Source organism: Anolis sagrei, chromosome 1 (assembly GCF_037176765.1).
Source record: "Anolis sagrei isolate rAnoSag1 chromosome 1, rAnoSag1.mat, whole genome shotgun sequence".
Lineage (NCBI taxonomy): Eukaryota > Metazoa > Chordata > Lepidosauria > Squamata > Dactyloidae > Anolis > Anolis sagrei.
In genome coordinates, this window is record NC_090021.1 from 314,373,717 (window position 1) to 314,397,013 (window position 23,297).

At 42.2% G+C, this 23,297-nt stretch overlaps 1 protein-coding gene across 7 annotated transcripts in view; it reads right to left on the bottom strand.

Annotated features, from left to right (window-relative positions):
- Positions 1-23,297, bottom strand: part of FOXN3 (forkhead box N3) — a 251,710-nt gene that overhangs the window by 168,960 nt on the left and 59,453 nt on the right. For 2 of the 7 annotated variants that reach the window (XM_067462958.1, XM_060756931.2), the window contains exons 1-2: positions 14,655-15,042; positions 7,024-7,580 (exon numbers count right to left, since the gene is read on the bottom strand). In XM_067462958.1, the coding sequence (XP_067319059.1) occupies positions 7,024-7,566 (543 nt within the window). In that variant the 5' untranslated portion in view covers positions 7,567-7,580; positions 14,655-15,042. Of the gene's footprint in view, positions 1-7,023; positions 7,581-12,703; positions 12,877-14,578; positions 14,614-14,654; positions 15,043-23,297 lie in introns of those variants that run through there. The other 5 variants (XM_067462959.1, XM_067462957.1, XM_067462954.1 and 2 more) reach the window with 5 other exon arrangements.

Below are 23,297 nucleotides of genomic sequence, written 5' to 3' on the forward strand. Positions count from 1 at the left end.
AATATCTGCTAATTAAACTTACCCATTAATGGCACAGTAAGTCTGCATTTTAAAAATTATTTTGTGGGCTTAAAAGGAGGAAGCATGAGTCCCCCCTGGAGGGGGGGGGGGACCAACCTAGGTATTAGGATTAAACCTCTGTCTTTCGTATTTTTAGATGCAAATTTCTCTGAAATTACATTCCTGTTAAGTTGCAATTTTAAAGGGTCAGCACTCCAGGATCCTATGTGTGGGCATTTTGGAAAATAAACATTCACCATCAATTTTTCAATCATCAAGCATATGCTTTAGATACGCATAACTTTATATTTTATAGATGTCAGTTACAAGATTTTTTAAAGTATGGTGAGTTTATCCTTCAATCTATGTCTACCTTTTTATCTTTTTCTTTTTGAATTTTCATTTCCCTTTTTGTAATCATACTTTGTGGGGGGGGGGGAGGAATGAACCAATCCTTCACTCAACAGGCCTATATGGAACAATCTTGTGGTCATATTTAAGCTCACTAACTAGCTAAAGTTTACAATTTGCTCAGTTTTTGAAGGAAAATACATAATATACACAATATTATTACTATCAATTATCTTTCGAGCAACTACCAGTGCTTCATTTTTGCAAAAATGCTAAATTATTAGTCTACAGGTGAATGCCTTGGTCGTGGTTATTTTATACAGATCTAGAATAGAGGTGTAGAAGTGGCTCAACTGCTACTCAAAGCTGAAGGCAGTATAGACAAGGGTGAAAAAAAACACTAGAAAAAAATATAGTTTAACAACATCTGGATGGCCACACAATTCTCACTTCTGGTCCAAAAAGGGGGGGGGGGGGTCAAGCAGAACTCTACATTTTAAAATAAAAATACACTAATTGAAAATCACATGTAAAAATAAATCATTATGACCTGCTTTATGACCTTCTCGCCATACACACACCGTTGAAAACACTATGAATGAATTAGATTATATCACGCAACAGAAGAAAATAGCCACACTAAATCAGATTGAATACCTATCTAGTATATCAGTCTATCTCATACAGAGACCAGTCATTACCCTATGGGAATTTCCCCAGAAGAATAACACTGCGACTGCACCTCTTTCTTGTATTTCCCAGCAACGAAAACACAAACACACATACATACACCCTCTGATATTGGAGTCAATACACAGCCATCCTGACTCATGGCCACTGGTGACTCTAAACCAGTGGTTCCCCACCTGTGGTCCATGGACCACTAGTGGTCCCCAAGAACTAAAGTATGGTCTGTGGCCCCACCGTTTCTACACTGTTGGAACGAGAGTAACTGGTCTCGCAAAACCCTCTTATAGTGCCAAAGCAATGGGGATGTTGGGAGGGGAGAGAATGACTACCCACAAAAGGCATGACAACAAGCCTCCTGACTGCTGCTTCTCCTCCTCCCTCCCTAAGTGGAGCCATTCCACATCTTGGTGTCTGTATCAGAAACTAGAGCTGATGTGGTCTATCCACCCTAAATCAGCACCCTAAATAACCAAATTGAATCTAAAGTTGACCAAAAACTGATTCATAACTCTTTTAGTACTAATTTTGGAGAGTGGTCCCTGGTCAAAAAAAGCTGGGAACCACTGCTCTAAACTCAATGTCCAGTCCTCCTTTAACACTGGCAGACATCACTGTACACTGAAGCAGAAATTCTAGTTTATCTATATACCAAATGAAGTACTGGCACATCTCAGTTTAAAAGTAGACATGTTCTTGGTCACTACTTTAATAGAAAATTTTGTACAGCATGAGAACAATAAGGATAGGTTCCTATACCACATCAGAGGGGCAGTTTAACCAGTTTCTACAAGAATTTTATTCATAACTAACAATATACACATGAAATAAAACAACCAAAGATGATAAGCCTTGCACAAGTAAATCAAAGTAATTTTTTACCTTCTAGAGACCACTTGAAAGATTTTTTCCCAAAATGTATCTAGGAATGTTTTTTCTCTCCCTTTTATCAGCCTTCACTTCTGGTTGCTTCTGGATCCATTGAGTCATTACTGCTCAAGCAGGGAGCTTTGAGATGGTTGAACAGAAGCTCTCCGAAGCTCTAGGTGCTCTTACTGCCTATTACAGGGAAAACCAACTGATCCCTAATCCATCTAAAACACAGCCTTTCACCTTAAGAACAGACAAGCATCCCGAGCTCTGAGGATTACCTGGGAAGGAATCCCACTGGAGCATTGCAACACACCCAAATACCTGGGAGTCACTTTGGACCGTGCTCTGACCTACAAGAAGCACTGCCTGAACATCAAACAAAAAGTGGGCGCTAGAAACAACATCATACGAAAGCTGACTGGCACAACCTGGGGATCACAACCAGACACAGTGAAGACATCTGCCCTTGCGCTATGCTACTCTGCTGCTGAGTATGCATGCCCAGTGTGGAACACATCTCACCACACCAAAACAGTAAATGTGGCTCTTAATGAGACATGCCGCATTATCACAGGGTGTCTGCGCCCCACACCACTGGAGAAATTACACTGCTTAGCCGGTATTGCACCACCTGACATCCACCGGGAAGTAGCAGCCAATAGTGAAAGGACCAAGGCAGAGACATCTCCAGCTCATCCCCTGTTTGGGTATCAGCCAGCACGTCAACGACTTAAATCAAGACATAGTTTTCTTAGATCTACAGAGACACTCACTGGAACACCCCAGCAAGCGAGAGTCCAAAAGTGGCAGGCCCAAACCCAGCACCTCAATTCATGGGTGATACCAGATGAGACTCCCCCCTGTGCACTCAGAAGACTGGGCGACTTGGAAGGCACTGAACAGACTGCGCTCTGGCACCACGAGATGCAGAGCCAATCTTAAGAAATGGGGCTACAGGGTGGAATCCTCGGCATGCGAGTGTGGAGAAGAGCAAACCACTGACCACCTGCTGCAATGCACCCTGAGCCCTGCCACATGCACAAGGGAGGAATTTCTTGCGGCAACCCCAGAGGCACTCCAAGTGGCCAGATACTGGTCAAAGGACATTTAACCAAATACCAAATTTGCAAAATCTCTGTGTTTTTTTCCTTTTTCTTCTTAATCTGTGTGTTTGTTTTGCTCTGTTAGAATTGTAATACAATGGTTGCTGATGACACGATAAATAAATAAATAAATAGCCTTCACTTTTCTCTACTTATCATTTCCAATTTGGTGGCCAGACTTGTCGATTTGAGCTTTTTAAAAAACATAATGGTGGTATGTTTTGTTGTTTATACATGTCCAGTAAGGAATTTTGGAGTTGGTTGCTGCTTATCTTATAAACCGGCCCACAGAAATATGATAGAATTAGATAGAATATAATCCCACTCTTTCTCGGCTAAAGCTTTATCACATCGTGTACTGCAAGAATGCTATACTGCGACCTCCATTAAGAAATCTGTGTTACTCCCAAGGTAATCTTGGGCAAGCCACAGTCTCTCAGCCTCCATGGAACTGAATCATAGATGCAGAGCTGGAAGTGACCACAATGGCCATTCAAGTTAATACCCTACCATCCAGGAATACACAAACAAATATACAGAAAGGTAAGACCAAACCCCATCTGAGAAAAATTCTGCCAAAAAAACCCTGTTATAGGTTTATTTTATAGTCACCATGACTTGAAGTATACAACCACAATTTAATCACCATCTTGTAACTATTATAGCAATAACTGCTATACATATTTTCCAAGCAATAGCAGAAGTAAGAACATTGCCAATGTGCAACCTGATTTTGTCCCACAATTTAAAAATCAATTCATCCCACTCTACCTGATGTTGCAGCATCCTAAAAACCTTCAGCAGCCACTTTTAGGTGGAATTTTTATTCAAGCTTACTAAAGAAAGAAGATTGCATGGTGCAAATGGATGAAGGAACAGAAGAAAAAACATTGCAATACAAAATCACTCTTCCTTAGCAAGAGCATACATGACACTGTTCAAACTACTACTTTTATATAAAACTCTTCCACCTTAAGCTAAAAGCATTTTTATGGTTATACTGAATACTATGCGAACGAGAGTCATACCTAAAACAGGGTGAAAAATAAACTAAAGAAAATACCACAAGGAAACCCAGCTTGCAGTGTTGCTAAAAAGTGCCTTCATTCCCTGACACAATCCAGCATCCTGAAAGCCAGAGCAGACACAGCACAGTCTCTCGTGTCAGGCCTGCAGAATTATTTGCCAGAATGTCATCTGCTTCTCTCTCCCCCTCTCTCTCTTTTGCAAACACGCCCAAACACATAACATGGCATTTCCAATTTCTACCTTTTTGGAGAAACAGGAAGTGTAAACATGAACCTAGCCAAATAAAAACAAGGCCTGCTGTTTATTATATGACAAGTGCTTTTAGCTACCTTGGATACAAGGACGGTGAGCCTGCCATATCCATGGGATTTGGTTCTGGGACCCCATGCTGACACGAAACTTCATAGATGATCATGTACCATATTTATAAATGGCAATGACATGAATGTGCATGCTTTAGCATGTCTGTGTTGGAAATAGCAACCTTCTCAAGCTTCCGCTAGTTGTTTATTATATATATAATTGCTTACTGTATTCTATGTGTGTATTGGTTTGCAATTTTACCTAAACTCTTTGTTGTGGGAGGGGCTGCAGACCATGTGATCAAGACTGGACAAGTTCAGGACTAAGACTTCATTTTCAGAAGAGTGTTTGCTTTGAGAAGCTATGTAGAGAAGTGTGTGTTTACATCAGAAGCAGTGAGTATAGTTATAAAGTTTAGACTTCAGCAAGATGTATGCTTAAAGACTCTTTTGGACAATGGACTATTGTTTCTAAAGAAGATGCCCTGTGTTGCCTACACAGAGAAACTACTTAAAATCCTATTGCAACTGGATTAATAAGTAAAGTGACTGTATGCTTTATACATGAAGTTTTGTGAGTAAACCAACTTTGTCACTTAAAAAAAGACTATTTTGTCTCTTGAGAGCATGATTTAAAGGCAAATATATTTTAAGAGATAGGAGATGTTTTTGGGCAACTTCAAAGAACACTTCTGAGACTGCTGAATATATGTTTTTGTGCATTGGCATGTCTTTGTCCCTGGCAGTTCAAAGACATATCTAGATACATCACTTTAACAGCTGAGAGACCAAGCTGACTTGCATGAATGCTTGTGAACATCACTTTTCAAAAGGTTGTGACTTCTAACAAGGTCACACCTTTCTTTTGATCAGTGGTTTTCCAAAAAGGTTATGAATCCCATTTCCCAAATGGTTATGGAGATTAACATTTTCCAAAAGGTTATGGCATCATTTTGCCAAAAGTCTGCATTCAAATCCCCACCATTAACAGTTCTTCCAGGTGTTGAGTGTTTAGTATACAGAGTTTTTCCAGGTATTGGGACATATCTACAAGAAAGTTGCATATATTAACTACAATTCTACAAAACAATTTACTCCAACCCCACCTTCATAAATTATACCAATAAAAAATCTATGTAAATGAAAACATTCACCAAAATATTCATCAGAGGTTATCATATGTAGCTTTACAAGGACAGAGCTATGAGGCTGGCATGATAGCAGTACATTTAAATTATCCACAACAGAGTGCCAGGTAAGATGTCCCACTGCACAACAGGGGCTCCCATTGTGCAACAAGACAGATTGTACAACACTTACACTATTGGCTCTGTTTGCACAATGATCTTGATGACTCCCATCCTTAGAAACTGAACACTGTGCAATGACAAGATTCAACTTTATGTCTTTGGACAACGGTTTACAATTATGTAACTTCCCAAAAGCATGCCAGCCATTGTTTCTGAAATCATGTGACTCTCTTGGGAGAAACCACAGAGAGACACCAGGTCATAGAAATAGTCAGAAGAAAGAGCTGAAGTCATCTGATATGAATCAATAGCTAAAGCTATGGGGAAGAATTATAGACCTCAGTGGTAGTGCACATGTTTGCAAGTAGAAAGTCCTACTTTCAATTTTTGGCATCTCTAGATAAAAGGACCAGGTTGTATTTGTCACCCTTAAACTAGAAAGCAGTTGCTACTCTAGAAGTAGAAACTACCAAGTTAGGTGAACTAATTGTAAATCTTTATACAAAAGAGTTTCCAGCATAGGACTAAAAGGTTCTGCATCTCAAGCAATACTAGAATAGCAAACCCATATGAAAAACATTCTGAGCTCCTTGAGGGTATAAATATATTATTACTTCAAGGGGTAGATAAAACAGCTAAGTACTTTAAATGCATTTTCTTTTGCGGGCACTAGACTTTCACCTCATCTCAACTGAAGTATGTGCCCTAATACAAACGTGAAAAAGTGCAATCCAAGCACCTATTCTCCATCTCAGACTTTTCTTCCAGATGCCACGAGACGGAGAGTGGATGGAAAAGGAGGTGCAGAAAGGCAGCTATGCTGTAGATTGAAGAAAGTGTGGACCCAAAGAGCCCCTTGCAGGTGAGAACAGAAAAAGCCCAATGCAATAAATACAAAGCAACAAACAGAAAACTGAAGACAAAGTCTCCAGGTGGCGATAAATGTAACATTAGAAATAAAAAGCTGGGCATGTTTTCAAGAGCTGTCTCCATGTTTCTCTGATACCTTGTGCTGCAAACCAACTATCTAAGGAGGATTTTTTTCAATGTATTGCCTAAGTGAAGCCCTCTGTACAACCCACTCTATGTGATTAAGTCCATCTTCTATCTCTGGAAACCATTAGCAGAGCAGAATAACCACAAAATCATATTCAGTACTGTACATGGAGATACAAGTTGGCATTTAAACGCCTATCCCATACATTTACAAAAAGATCACTGTATTAAAGCTGTCTAGACAAAGATTTCAACGCCATCAAAAATGAACCATGTGAGAGCAAATACTTGCTTTGTGAATGCAATGAAATAAAACTGAGAGAATGGGGAGAGCAGACAGACAGGGCGGCTTGTTTCATTTTGAAAAGAAAGGAAAGAATAAAGGTTGCATGGGTTATACAGACAAGAGGAGTCGCATTATTCCAGTCTCACCTGACTTCTGTCTTTGTCCACCTTCTTAAAACACTTATTCAATGACAGATTATGCCTCACAGAGTTTTTCCATCCAGTAGGGGCATTTGCAAAATAAGGGAAGTGTTCCAAAATCCAGTTGTATATATCCTTAACAGGCAGCCGTTTGGTTGGAGAGTCTTCAATGGCCATAAATATGAGGCAGCTAAAGGAATAAGGTGGTTTGCAGTTGGGATTCTGCTTGGCATCATAGGGCATGTCAGCGTGAGCGGGAGACGGAGGGGTGTCATCATCAACGTCCTGCACTGGGCTAACGCTCCTTAAGACTGAGTCGCCAAAACTTTTCAGCAAGTTCTTGCTTTCGTGCAGCCAGTTCAAATTGGTTAGTTCTTCATCCTCCATAGGACCCTTTTCCGACCGGAGAGCAGGCAAAGCAAAGTCTAAGTCCTCATCATCCTGGAGCGTCTTTGATAAGTCTCCATCCCGGTAACACTGGCTCAGTCCGCTGGAAACACTAATTCCTGAGCCCTCTGGTTTCTTACTGGGAGGCATAACTGGACCCATTTAGACTGAGGCTCCTGGTAAAATAAATCCAAATGTTTAAAAAGAATGTTAGCTGGGAAAGACACAGACAGCATTACAACTCTCTCTGATAGCAGTTCCCCAGTCTGCAAATCTGGCCTTTCACAACATTTACATTAAAAAACAACAAAAAATGCAGAACAATAATAATCTATCCAGACATAGAGAGAGACCATAGGAAAGGAACAGGATTTCAAGCAATGGCATAAGGCTGATGAAATTCCTGATGTGAGGGGAGAATCTGCACATGAAGTGAAGAGAAAATAAGGAAAATGTATGTTCTAGATGTGTTTCTTAAGGCTTAACTGAAGGGCTCATGCTAGTGAAAACAGTGAGACTTAATGTCTAAGCAAGCATACGCAGAGGTTTCGAGGGGAGTTTTGCTGGCCTTGTCACTCTTACAGCTTGTAACAAGCACAAAAATTGAGAGCTTAAGACCAGTTGCTTCAGATTAAGTTCAGCTGTTTCACTTCCAGTATGAACACAGGCACATTATAATTATAGCCTCTCCGGCTCTGGCTGAATGCGCAAGCAGGCAAAACTCCATGTTTACACACATACAACTAAGCAATCATTCTCAGCAGCTACAAGTTCTTTTTGCCTCCAAGAGAATCTCAGAGAGAATTGTGGGTTTAGAATGAGGATCTAGAGATTCAAACAGAAAATTGCAGATGGACGACATGAAAGAAAGAAAGAAAGAAAGAAAGAAAGAAAGAAAGAGTAAGAGAGATTCCACCCTAGTGATGAACATTCAACTGGGAACAGAGCGAGCAATGAATGTGATAAGCGTGACTTAGAAGAAAGCATGCAGAGTGACATCATATACCAAGCAGTAGAAACTTTTGTTGCTATATCGGGCCTCACAGAAGACTACGTTTCAAAAAAGTTAAAGGTGTATTACATTTGAATTATTCCAAAATAATGTTTTCAAAATCTAAAAACACAAAATTAGAGATAACAGACAATGGCTTGAATTCACACAGAACAAAAGTAGCTGCATGGACTGTTTCAAAAACATCAATTAAAGCAGTGTTTCTCAACCTGGGGTTGGGGCCTGTGGGGAAATCAGCGGGGTCGGCAAAGACCACAAAAAACACATATTTCTGAAGGTCTTAGAAACCCTTTTGGCAGAGAAGGTTAAATATCTCTTCGCCTGTCCTTTTCTTTTTTTCTGGTGTTGGTGATCTACAACTTCCAGAATTCAAAAACAGCCCCCCCCCCCAACTCCACCAGTATTCAATGTTGGCCATGTAGGTAGTGTGGCAAGTTTGGTGCAGATCCATTGTGGGCTGGGTTCAGAGTGCTCTTTGATTATAGGTTAACTATAAATCCCAGCAACTGCAACTCCCAAATGACAAAATCAATCCCTCCCCCAACCCTACTAGTATTCAAATTTGGGCATAATAGGTTGAACCATTGTGCTGGCAGGACTGAAGACCGACAGGACGCAGGTTCAAATCTGGACAGAGTGCAGATGAGCTCCCTCTGTCAGCTCCAGCTTCCCATGTGAGAAGCCTCCCACAAGGATGGCAAAACATCAAAATAAAATCCGGACAATGTCCTTGCAGACGGCCAATTCTCTCACACCAGAAGTGACTTGTAATTTCTCAAATCGCTCCTGACACAAAAAAAATACTGGGTATTTCTGCCAAATTTGGTCCAGTGAATGAAAATACATCCTGCATATCAGATATTTACATTACAATTCATAACGGTAGCAAAATTACAGTTATTAAGTAGCAATGAAAATAATTTTATGGTGGGGGGGGGGTCACCACAACATGGGGAACTGTATTAAGGGGTCGCAACATTAGGAAGGCTGAGAACCACTGAATTAAAAGCATCACTGTATCACAATACATATCTGCTCAACACTCCCATTGTGAGCATTAAGCTTCTTGATATTAACCAATCAATTCCATATCAACTTTAAGACTATTTTCCTCTTCAGCAACAGCTTGGCTCACAACAGTTCAGCCTTCTACCAAAGGATAAAGACTTTTCAAGAAAATAATCAGTACTTCTCTAGTGATCACGTTCATTCACTGAAGAACAGATAAGCTGGACACAATTATAAATTTTGTACAACTTTAAAGTTTGCATTATATTAACAATAGTGCCAATGTACTGCATCCATGCTGACTAGGTTACGGAAAGGGTTAACAGGAAGTGAGGGATACTATTCAAAAAAATATACCCCTCCAGAAGAGGAAGGCTTTAGTGTACTTCAAGAAAAAGTATCTGGAAAATGGAGCTTGTTTTTAAAAAGCACGGAAGCAAACTTATACCAGTAATGAGAGGAAAGGTTTTCAGCAGGACTTCTCTAAATTTTAGAAATACAGGACACTGAACACAAAACTTCCTAAGAAACTCGATTGAGACTGTCAAGGAGATACTTAGTAATAACCAGGGAAAGTTGTAATTGCACAAGAGGTCATTGCTGGAAGGGAATGAGCCATAGGATACAACCTGGATAAAAATGGACAATAGTGTGACTGAGTATCCAAAATTTCTGCTGCAGAGCCATTATACAGTGCGGTTGTTTCACTTCAGTGGTAAACACGAGAAGGAAAAATACTGAAAGCTGTAAAACCAAGTTAAACCAAAGGTTGGAAACTGCAAATCTTTACTGTCAGCCACATTCCCATTGTAAGCTGCCTTGGGTCACTACGTTGGAAGAAAAAGAACTCTACCTCCCACATTGGTTTTAAACGAAATGGTTTGGAAACACCACCGTGAAGCTACCATATCCTGGCTGCTCCGTGTGGCTTTTTCAACTCCGTATGAATATTTAAATTGCATTCCATAATTAAAATGTAAAGAGAATTTACATCAGGAAGCGTTCACGATGGAGAGCACTATTAAAAAGGAAGCGATGGAGGGGGAGCTCCGATGCTCTGACTGCATGGAGAGAAGAGTCCTCTGAATGATACATATATATATATTTCCACAACATTGCAGCTATTTCCACTCCTCTTTCAATTGGGAGCACTGCAGCCAAATGAGTTCAGTACAAACAGAACTCCTGTCCCAGGAGCGAGCTTTTAAATAGGAAAATTATATCATGGCTGACAACATAATTTAATTGCTCTGTTGCTATGACGACATGCTGCTCTCTTTCAGTTTAATTTGCTTACTTGCCAGCGTTCTCCCAAAGGACTGTATCACACCATCAATTTTTCACACAAAAACTAGTGACTCTTCTTTGAAAGCTTACGGTAAACTGTTGGAAGGGACAAGAGGATACTGTGGCTCCAACACTGCAACTCAACAGCGCTGGCCAAAGAAGGTTTACAATCCAGCCCTCAGAGTAACACAGGAGTAACTTCAACATATTTGTGGTTTTTTAAAGCATGGATTTTTATAGGCCCCTTCCACAGAGCTGAATAAAACCTCACATTTTCTGCTTTTGAACTGGAATTTATGGCAGCATAGACTCAGATAACCCAGTTCAAAGCAGATACTGTGGGATTTTCTGCCTTGATATTCTGGGTTATATGGCTGGGTGGGTTATATAGGTGTGTGGAAGGACCCAGAGGCACACTATCTAAACATACTGATCAAAGGTAAATGCTACTGAACTCAAAGGGATCGACTTTAGGGATCTATTCTAAATGTCCTGCAAGTTCTAGGGATATTATACCACTTATGGCTGTGTGGAAGGGCCCTTAGGGCTCTTCCACACAGCCACATAACCCAGAATATCAAGGCAGAAAATCCCACACTATCTGTTTTGAACTGGAGCCCATTCCACACAGCTGAATAAAATCCCAAATTATCTGCTTTGAACTGAGATATATGGCAGTGTGGACTCAGATATTCCAGTTCAAAGCAGATATTGTGGGTTATTCTGCATTGATATTCCAGGTTATAAGGCTGTGTGGAAGGACCCTGGGTTATCTGAGTCCATACCGCCATAGATTCAAAGCAGATAATGCGAGATTTTATTCAGCTGTGCTGAATGGATCTTGGGCCCTTCCACACAGCCCTATATCCCAGAATATCAAGGCAGAAAATCCCACATTATCTGAGTGTGGACTCAGATAACCCAGTTCAAAGCAGATATTGTGGGATTTTCTACCTTGATATTCTGGGATATAGGGCTGTGTGGAAGGGGCCAAAATAAGCATGATACAGTAGTCTCTCAGGGCCCTTCCACACAGCCCTATAACCCAGAATATCAAAACAGAAAATGTGGGATTTTATCCAGCTGTGTGAAAGGGGCCTCAGTTAACCGGAACTCAAGCAAATTTAAACTTAAATTGCATATTTTATTCTCAAAGCTGTTTATATAATAATACAGTAAAACTGGGTTATATTAAGAATGCTTATCTTTATTAGTCTTCATTTGTCATTGCTTGATTTTAATGACTGTATTTCAATGCTAATATCAAGTCAATTCAGAGTGTATGATATGGTAAAGTATTTGTTGGGCCTATTTTTAATAGTAATTCTCAAGCAACCAGAAACTACATTGATGTGGCATTTACAAAATCCCCATGCATTATTTAAATAGCGGAGAGTTTACTATACAATTACATTTCAACCACAACTGGCTTATTTTTGAGTGTGTTATTTTATCATAATGTTACTAACAGAGGAAACAGAAATGCTAGAATTCTGGAAACACCATGCTTTTAAAAAGCTGGAAAAGGGATCCAAAACACAGCTGAAAGTCTCACACCTTTCCCTGAAAAACCTTACAATCCAGGAACCTCACATCACAATCCGACGCACTGACGACAGCCAATGTTCCCAGCACTTTAAGAGGAACGGCCAGCAAAACAATCCGGCATCTTAAATTACAGTTACATTACTCAGTACAGAAACCCTGGCCCGGATTTAACAGCTGGGGAAATACAACTGATCCTTACACAACTGGGCTCCAGAGAAGAGTATATTTGCCAAATCGCTTGGCAAAACTTCATGGGGTGCTACAATTCGGCAAATATTTTGCAACCAAGATCTGCTCCATCTGATAGGCCCACGACCGGGTGAGTACGAATGCAAACTTTCTGGCTGCACCCTTTTCTTGCACGTCCCAAACTGATAGGACAAAAAAACACACAGGAAATGGGAGGGGAAGGAGAAGGAAACCAATGACTGACTGACTACTTACTAAAGCCTTCCAGAGAAACTACAATATACATACACAGCGTTACAGATCAGGCTCCAACGAAGACGGGAGGAAGGAGAAAATAAGGCAGATGGTCATTTTGTAGGGAAGACAAGAGCAATCCGGGAAAGGACAGTTTCCTCCTCGCTGCACTTTGCTACACTCCCTGCTCTACTTGTCAAAAACATTTGAAGGGGGAAAGGAGCCTGCTGATTGGTGCAGCGTCCAATCCATCACCCGTGTTGCTAGGAGACTGGCAAACTGCACTTTCTTCCTACACAGGGCCCTTTGCAGCAAGCATACCTTCAATGCTGATTAGATGTCATAAAGCTCGCCTTGGCCTTTCTTCTCCTGAATCGTGCCATAATAAAAGGCGGAAAAAAGGGGAAACGAACCCCACAAGACTGAAGATTGTATTTCAGGAACCAACAACAGGGCTTTTTCTTCCCTATTTCTAATTATAACCCAGTGGGTTTAAAAAAATCAATGTTATGCTGATTCTTTTCTGTCAGGAAATACGGATAGGAAAACAAACAAACAGGTAAACAAACCGCCCTTCAAGGATCTAGTTATAGTGAGGGAAAGGCTTTGTATTTTTTGCAGAAATACTGAAGAAAATGGGAGTTTTCCTCCTCTGGGCACAATCAGTTCCTAACTTTCAAACTGACAGAGTTTGAGCAAAGCAGACAAAACAACAACAACGTTATATATTATATAGTCCAGTTGTGCCAGAAAACTGCATGCTACAGTGTAGATCAGGCATGGGCAATGTTGGGCCCTCCTCCAGCTGTTTTGGACTTCAACTCCCACCATTCCTGACAGCCTGCTACAGCTCCCATAAGCCCCCAGCCTGCATTGGGCCCTCCAGTGTTTTGGACTTCAACTTCCACCATTCCTAAGAGTCTACTACAGCTCCCAGAAGCTCCCAGTTTACATTGGGCCCTCCAGTGTTTTGGACCTCAACTCCAACCATTCCTAAGAGTCTACTACAACTCCCAGAAGCTCCCAGTTTACATTGGGCCCTCCAGGTGTTTTGGACTTTCCTCACAACATTCCTTAGAGTCTACTACAGCTCCCAGAAGCCCCCAGCTTACATTGGGCCCTCCAATGTTCGGGACTTCAATTCCCGCCATTCCCGAGAGCCTACTACAGCTCCCAGAAACCCCCAGCCTGCATGGGGCCCTCCAATGTTTGGGACTTTAACTCTCACCATTCCTAAAAGTCTACTACAGCTCCTAGAAGCCCCCAGCCTGCACGGGGCCCTCCGGTGTTTTGGACTTTCCTCACAACATTCCTTAGAGTCTACTACAGCTCCCAGAAGCCCCAAGCCTCATACTACAGCTCCCATAAGCCCCCAGCCTGCATTGGGTCCTCCAGTGTTTTGGACTTCAACTCCCACCATTCCTATCAGTCTTCTACAGCTCCCAGTAGCTCCTAGTTTACATTGGGCCCTCCAGGTGTTTTGGACTACAACTCCCGCCATTCCTAACAGCCTACTACAGCTCCCAGAAGTCCCCAGCCTACATGGGACTTTCCTCACGACATTCCTTAGAGTCTACTAAGCTCCCAGAAGCTCCCATCTTGCATTGGGCCCTCCAGGTGTTTGGGACTTCAACTCCCGCCATTCCTAACACCCTACTACAGCTCCCAGAAGCCCCCAGCCTGCATTCGCAGGCTGGGGGCTTCTGCGAGCTGTAGTAGGCTGTTAGGAATGGCGGGAGTTGAAGTCCCAAACACCTGGAGGGCCCGAGTTGGCCCATGCCTGGCGTAGTTGCAGACCCCCCTTCTCCCCCTCCCTTTCTCTCTCTCTCCTTGCCCTGCACCGTAGTTCTCCTTTCCCCCTTTCCCTCTCCTTCTTCCAATGCAGGGGAATCTTACGCAATGCTTCCCAGGCCAACGCCACGCAGCCTGCATTCCGCCACTCACTCCTTCCCTCCTTCGCTCACTCACTCACCTGCCTGGGGAGGGCTCTAGATTTCCCTGGTGGCTGCTCCTGCTGCTGCTCCTGCGTCCGCTTTCCTTGCGACCATGACGCCAAACTTTTTCACCCGGAGGAAGGGACGAGGAGGCATCGCTGCTTCCTGGCGCCGGCAACACTGTATCCGGAAGGGGGCGAGGAGGGGCATGGGGACCCTCTCTGGGCTCCGGGTCCGCCTTGGGGGCCCCTTCTTTCCCCCTACTACTAGCCTGGCCCCTCTTTCTTTCCCTCCCTCCTTCCCTCCTTCCTTCCTTCCTCCGTCTAGACCCCTCCCGAGCGAGCAGCGCCGCCGCCAAAGGACGCCGCCGCCAAATTGTTTCCACTGCAAACAACAAAAAAAAGGCAACACATGACCGCGGGAGGGAGGGAAGGAGAGAGGGAGGGACGAGGAGGAGGGGGAGGAAAGAGAGATTGAGAGAGAGAGAGGAAGAGGAGGGACCCTCTCGCTGAGTGGAACTACGCGGCAGGGAAAGCCCGGCAGCTCTCTCCGGCCGCCAACACAGGCCCGAGCAAGGGCACGGGTGTTGCAGCTTCCTTCCTCCCCCTCCTTTCTGAGCCTCTCACTTACTTTGCTCCCTTCTCTCTTTCTTCTCCTCTTCTCTGTCTTTCCTTCCCTCTCTCGTCTTTTTCTCTGTCTTTTTCCCTCGCTTTCTCTGGCTTCTTTCTCTCTTTCCCACTCTTTTTTCCCCTTCTTTCCTTCTTCCTCCCTCTTTCTCTCTCTTTCTTTCCCTATACTCCATTCTTTCCTTCTATACTCCTCTCTCCCTCTTTCTTATCCTATTTCCCACTTTCCTTCTATTTTTCCTTCACTCCCTTTCTCCCTCCCCTCTTTCTTTTTGCCTCCTTCTCACTCTTTCCTTCTCCTTTCCTTCCTTCTCTCTTTCTCTCTCCCTCTTCTCTCTTTCCCTCTACTCCACTATTTCCTTCTATTTTTCCTTCCTTTCTTTCAGTCTTTATTTCTGTCCTTCTGTTTTTCTTCCCCTTTCTCTCTCCCCTCCCTCTTTCCCATTCTTTCTTTCTATTTTTCCTTCCTTTCCTTGCTCTCTTTCTCTCCTTTCCCACTCTTCTATTTTCCTTCCTTCCCTCCTTTCTGATCCTCTCACTTACTTTGCTCCCTTCTCTCTTTCTTCTCCTCTTCTCTGTCTTTCCTTCCCTTTCTCGTCTTTTTCTCTGTCTTTTTCCCTCGCTTTTCTCTGGCTTTGTTGCTTTCCTTCTCTCTCTCTCCTGTCTCTTTCCTTCTCTTTTTTCCTTCTTTCCTTTTTCCTCCTCTCTTTCTCTCTCCCTCTCCCTCTCTCCCTCTTTCTTATCCTAGTTCCCACTTTCCTTCTATTTTTCTTTCACTCCCTTTCTCCCTCCCCTCTTTCTTTTTGCCTCCTTCTCACTCTTCTCCTTTTTTTCCTTACTTCTCTTTCTCTCTCCCTCTTCCTCTCTCTTTCTTTCCTTCTTTCCCACTCTTCTATTTTCCTTCCTTTCTTTCAGTCTTCCTTTCTTTCCTTCTGTTTTTCATTCCCTTCTTCTTTCTTTCTCTCTCCATTCCCTCTTTCCCACTTTCATTCTATTTTTCCTTCCTTTCCACTCTCCCTCCCCTCTTTCTCTTTCCCTCTCCTCTACTCCATTCTTTCCTTCTGTTTTCCTTCCCTCTTCCCCTCTCCCTCTTTCTTATCCTAGTTCCCACTTTCCTTCTATTTTTCTTTCACTCCCTTTCTCCCTCCCCTCTTTCTTTTTGCCTCCTTCTTACTCTTTCCTTCTCCTTTTCTTCCTTCCTTCTCTTTCTCTCTCCCTCTTCTCTCTCTGTCTTTCCCTCTACTCTATTTCCTTCTAATTTATTTTCTTTCCTCTCTCTTTCTTTCCCACTCTTCTATTTTTTCCTTCCTTTCTTTCAGTCTTTCTCTTTCCTTCTGTTTTTCATTCCCTCTTTCTCTCTCTCTCCACTCCCTCTTTCCCACTTTCTTTCTATTTTTCCTTCCTTTCCTTGCTCTTCCTCTCTCTTTCTCTCCTTCTTTTCCACTCTTCTATTTTTCCTTCCTTTCCCCCCATTCTCCCTCCCTTCCTTCCCTTTCCTTCTGTTTTTCTTTCCTTCCCTCTCTTTCACTCTCCTTTCCCTCTTTCTCGCTTTCCTTGTTTTTCCTTCCATCCTTCCCTCTTTCTCTTTCCCACTCTTTCCTTCTATTTTTTCTGCCTTCCCTCTCTCTCTTCCTCTCTCCCTTTCTTTTTCCCCTCTTTCTCAGTCTTTCCTTCTATTTTCCCTCCCTTCTTCTTTCTCACCCTTTCCTTCTGTTTTTCCTTCCTTCCCTCCCTCTTTCTCTCTTCCTCTCCTCTTTCTTTCCCTTTGTCCCACTCTTTCCTGATTTTCCTTCCTTCCCTCCCTCTTCCTCACTCACTCTTACTTTTGCCCCTCTTTCTCACTCTTCTTTTTTTCTTTTCACCCTCTTTCTCTCTCCCTCTCCTCTTTCTTTCCCTTTCCTTCCTTTCCTCCCTCTTCCTTGCTCCTCCTTTCTCTTTCTCACTCTTTCCTTCTATTTTTCCTTCCCTCCCTCTTTCTCTCTTTGTCTCTTTCCCTCTTTCTCACTCTTTTCTCCTATTTTCTATTCTATGTTGCAGTTTTGCAACATTTTTAGTATATCCCATGAGTTGCCAAATTCCCTGGGAAAGACATCCTAATGTGTATTATTCCTTGTTTTCAGTGAAATCCTGTCAATAAATGATGACACACAGTGTCTATAGCAGGAATGAGCAAATTTCGGCTCTGGGTGTTATGAACTTCACTCTCACAATTCCTATCAGCCAGCCTGTTAGGAATTGTGGGAGGTAGAATCCAGAACACCTGTGGGGCCTAAGTTTGCCCATGCCTGGTCTATAGGACTACCATTGTGTCTGCTCTGTTTTCTCACAGTCCTTCATTTTAAAAGAGTGAAAACGGAAACTCTTGTGACCCTTGACACCTATTTCACACATTTGCTTACCCACCCTCCCCCAACTTCCAGCACCAGGATTGATTTCCTTGAAGGAGAAAGCAGATATTTTATGGGAGTGCCTTTTTTGCACAAGGTAAATGGATCTAGAGGATGGTACACTCTAACATTTTGAAAATCTTTGTAACAGTGAAAGAAACAAAGGAGGCGCACTGTGCTGCTAAAATATGATGTTAAAATGTAATTCTACAATCCTATCCATATTCCTGAAGTGTACTTATTTATCATGTCAGAAGCAAATTGATGTTAGAGGAAATGATGCATTGACACTACTTTAACCACACACCCATGTTCTGGAATCACAGGAGCTGTAGTATTACTAGTAGTAGTTGTGTTAGCCACCTTTACTGAAGAATGCTTCTGCTTCACCAAACTACAAATTCCAGCATTCCATAAAATTGAGCCATGGCAGTTCAATGGTGTCTAATTGCATTAATTCTACAGTGTAGATCAGGCATGGGCAAGCTTGAGCCCTCCAGGTTTTTTGGACTTCAACTCCCACCATTCCTAACAGCCTCAGGCCCCTTCCTTTTCCCCTTCAGCCGCTTAAGCGGCTGAGGGGGAAAAGGAAGGGGCCTGAGGCTGTTAGGAATGGTGGGAGTTGAAGTCCAAAAAACCTGGAGGGCTCAAGTTTGCCCATACCTGGTGTAGATGCACCTCAAGTCCTTCCTTCATCTCTCTTCCCATCTACAGGTGCATCTTTATTGAGCAGACATTTCCCACTTAGCTTTGTCATATATCAGTAAAAACAGAAGGCTTTCCCCCTCATTCTTGGACTGATTTCTGATGCTGAAAAGAATCCGTGCTTCCAACCTGAACCTAACATTTCATTTCATATAGAAACTAAAAGTACCAGGACAGATTATTCTATATTTCTTACTTAAAGTTACACAAGAAAGATAATATCTGAGAAACATTCCCTGGATGGTACTGTCAAGAATTTCTCAAAACAGATTTGTACAGATAGTCTGTCTTTTCCCCCTTCACTGACTTTCTCTGCTTAAGAAAAAAAAAAGCAGGCAGAAAGAAAAGGGAAATGCAGGATCCCCCATAGACTTCAAGGAATGGAACAATCTGAATACATGAAAGAAGCGCAATGAAGAAGTTCCCTCCGCAGTGGTTCCTCAGAAGTTCATGAAGTTTTATAGGCGTTGACTAAGTGTTCCTTTCTGAAGACTACAAAAGAGTAGCAGTCAGGTCTCTGATTCACATGTTTGCAAGCTTTCATTGGGAAAAGGAATGCATTAGTTGCGATCAACAAGTTCTAGGCAATGAGAAGCACCTTTGACTGCAATTCACTTGCTGAGAAGCAAATGGCATTGAATTAATAATAACCAGGTCAATTTGCTTAAGGTCAGAGGGTCTAAGATCGCATTCATTGTAATAGGAAAGTCAAGGTCAAGCTCTGAGTTGTTCTCATATACATAAGGCAAGAAAAAAGAATTATGCACTAAGCTAGAATGCTAGATCATGAAGACACAGGCATGTAGCCGGCTTCAGCCCCCCCCCCCCCCCAAATTATCATGGTGGTTTGCGAAAAGGCCTTACTGGTGCATTATTTAAACTGTTATGTTTATTCATATCATGATCTGATCACCCTAATCAATATATCCCATATGCATGGGGGTATTGGGGTAACAATACAAAAGGTTTGCTAGGGTAGACCCTCTTTCACTCAGACACCCCCCCCCCCCCAATCGAAATCCTGGCTACGGGCCTGTGAAGACACCAACTAGAACGTCTTTTAAAGGGGACTGGACTTATTTATACAAATTATACAAATTATATCTGTCTATGGCAGGGGTCCCCAAACTGTTGGAGGGCTGGATTATAATTTGAAAAAAAGAAGGAATTCTTATGCACATTGCACATATTTATGTAGTGCAAAAACAGTTAAAAACAATACAATAATTAAAATGAAGAACAATTTTAACAAGTATAAACTTATTAGTATTTCAGTGGGAAGTGTGGGCCTGCTTTTGGCTGATGAGATAGGATTGCTGTTGCTGTTGTTGTTGTGTGCTTTCAAGTCATTTCAGACAAGTTGACACTGAGCGAGGGCTGGGTAAATGACCTTGGAGGGCCATATCTGGCCCCGGGCCTTAGTTTGAGGACCCCTGGTCTATGGCTATCAATTGAAATAAGTTTATATTACTTCTGTAGGGTTGTGCATTTGGGTAGAATTGCTATCCATTTCTGCTTGTTTGTTTCAGAAGCCCCCATATGCGTTTTCTAGTGCCTCCCGAAAATGAGGCACTCCTGAAAGGGGTTTTCATTCAGCATCCAAAAAACACCGGTTCTTTTTGGCCCATTGGCAGCAACAGGGTTAGGAAAGTACACATTATGGGCAGGATTTCTCACAGGCTCCCCTTCCATATCCTTCATTAAGACCTGGATGTCAAAAAGCATCAGTTACCACTCTTTTTGTATCCTTTCCCTTTTAAGAGAAGGAGATGAGATTTAATGCTTCTTAAAGCTGTTCTACTCTAGAGGAGAGGCAGGACGGAGATTGACTTTGAGGCACCTGTGGCACCCGGTCCATCTCCCCAAGATAGAGGCTGAGGGAGGGATGGGGGAAGCCCTTGGCTGCATGCACTCAGCCTTGATCCCCCCCCCCCTCCTTCCGCCAATGTGAGCTGGAAGCTTGGCTGCTGCTAAAGTTTTCCATATTGGTGGTGGTGGAGGAGGAGGTCACACCTAGGAGGGTTAAAGATACCCTTCTTTCCGGGATTGTTCTAATCCTTCATTAAGAACTGGATTTAAGAAAGCATAAGAGTTATCACTCTTTCTGGATCCTTTCCGTTTGTAGAGAAGGAGACCGGGTTAAATGCTTCTTAAAGCTGTTTCTGCTCTAGATGAGAGGCAAGTGTGCCTGCTTTCTCTCAACAGCACCAGAAGCCATTAAGCTTTCCAAGGGAAGGAGGAGCTGATGACCTGGAGTTCAGTCTTGCTATGAGCACCAAGCAGAGGGAGAACCAGTTATCGGTTCCCGCTTGCTTTTGTGTTGAGCTGACTTTCGTACCGGGAGGAAGCTTCTTGTTACGTGCTCCCGAAAAGAACGAAAGAAGGGATGAAATGGGAGAAAATAATTCCATGCACAACTCTAGTTACTCGTGGCAATATGTGTATCATTTGCTGGGCAACATGAGCAGGATGGTGTTCTTGTACTTAAGTCCTGCTTTGGATATTCTTGCAGGCATCTGATTGGTTACTCTGGCAATAAAATATTACACTAAATAGCTTTTTTCTTTTGATGAAGCATAGTACCATATTTTTCACAGGCTCTATATGGAAGTTACTAACACATAGATACACACACAGAACTGCGTTCTCCAGACCATATGTTACTTATGCATGTTTTTGCCCAGAGTACTATAAAAAAATTCCACATGCATAACAGTGCAAACCAAAGAAAGAAAAACAAGTACCTGCTTTTTATTCCTTCCAATCTGTCACATACATACATATACTGAAATGAATTTTCAAATTTCAGTCCTCCTATCTGCAGATTGTGCATCCATGGATTCAGCCATCCACAACTTGAAAAAATGCGAAATTCCAAAAGGCAAAGCTTGATTTTGTCATTTTATATAAAGGATGCCATTTTACTATACCATTTTATATAATAGGACTTGAGCATCCAATGATTTTGGTATCCATTGGAGGTCCTATAACCAAACTTTAGCAGATACCAAAGGGCCCACTATCTAGACTTGATTTATTAAAAGAAAATTGCACCTCTGGTTGATATCTAAGATTCTGCTATAAAATCGGCCTCCTATAAGAATGTGGATGATCACAATCATGTTCATAACAATGCCAGGAATCACAGCAGCCCTTTTCCTTTTGAAATGGACAGGGGACCAGGACAACGTTACTGGTTTGCCAGGCCTGCAGCAGAGACTAAAAATAGCTTTAATTTCAGTCTTATGGATTGAACATCTCCAAAATGGCACCTTCACAGTTGAATTAACTGCCTGACATTAAGTCTAGTCATGTCCAACCCTTGGGGTGGTGCTCATCTCCATTCCTAAGCCGAAGAGACAGCGTTGTCTGTAGACACCTCCAAGGTCATGTGGCCAGCATGACTGCATGGAGCGCCGGTACCTTCCCGCAGAAGCGGTACCTATTAATCTACTCACATTTGTATGTTTTCAAACTGCTAGGTTGACAGAAGCTGGGCCTAACACCAGGATTTGAATTGCCAACTTTTTGGTCAGCAAGTTCAGCAGCTCAGTGATTTTGAATTGCTGATTGGCAGAAGCTTGGTCTAACAGCAGGAGCTCATCCTGCTCCCCAGATTTGAACCACCAACCTTTCGGTCAGCAAGTTCAGCAGATCAGTGGTTTAACCTGCTGTGCCATAAAGGGGCCATACAATTGAACTACAACTCACATGATCCTTACACAATAGGAAGCATAGGGATTGTGCCATTTGTTGTCCAACGCAAAATGGGGAAAACTAAATTATGGACTAATAGTGCTGCACCTATATGAGAGAGTCCTCTGAAATACAGCTCGGTGTATGCTTTTTTGTCCCTGAATCTTATAGGTTAAGAACAATAGAAGTTTATCTGGAATATTGTGTAACACATTCCCATGCTACACAAGCCAACTTGGTGCTTCTAGCCAATCTTGTATCTTCCCAGTGACAGGATTTAATAATTAAAACAATGGCCCTTGTAGAGCAAAATACCATTGTTCTTTTATCCTTGCTTGCCTTGCAAGCACAGTCTGTTTACTTAAAGCTAAAGCGGAGCTAGAATTATTGAGTCAAACATCTCTTATCTCGTGGCCATTTCGCTGTTTTCAACACACAATCCAAGTTACCAAATACTGACCCCACCCAGAGAAATGCATGCACTCAAAGAGCTCTGAGAGTTACTTCAGAGCGACACAAGTAGGTAAATCAACAAGAGAGGAGACATTCCCTGCCTGTTTGCTACCAGTGTCAAAAGTCAAGTGTCTCAAAAAGAAGCATGTAAGGTAATCTAACAGCCAGTGTTTTCAATGGCAATATAGAAGCACTCCTCTGGGTTGTTTTGATTTCTATTTTTAAAAAAAGGCATAGTCAAGAGAGGGAAACATGGAACTGTCCCATTTATTAAGGGACTGGATCTATGCCACTTGATGTTAACAGAGAAGAGACATTTTAATTTAAAATGAAATTAATTGGCAGTTCTGGAATCTAAATTACAAGAGAGGAGTATGAAATTCACGTGAGATACAAGAATGACTCTCAAGGTCTGCCTGACAAAGATTTACATTCTAACAGCACAATCTCGTGCATGTTTACATAGAAGCCTCATTCTCACTATGTTCATTGGGGCTCGTGGCTTGGATGACAGCATTATCCTAGCAAGTGCTGAGTGAATTAAGTTACACACAGCACCAGGTTTGATTGGATAAAGCAATTACTCTACAAATATCTTACCTCTTGCAAAACATCTCTCACTAGCTCATAGGCAAAGCATTCAATAGGCGTGGACAAAGAGTGAACAACATATGGTCCTCCAGATTATATTGGACCGCATTCCACATCAGCCCTATTTATTTATTATTTGTTTACCACACGTCACATATCAGCAACAATTCAATGGCAGAAAAACAACATACAATTAAATATTTACGTTAAAAACCAAGGAATT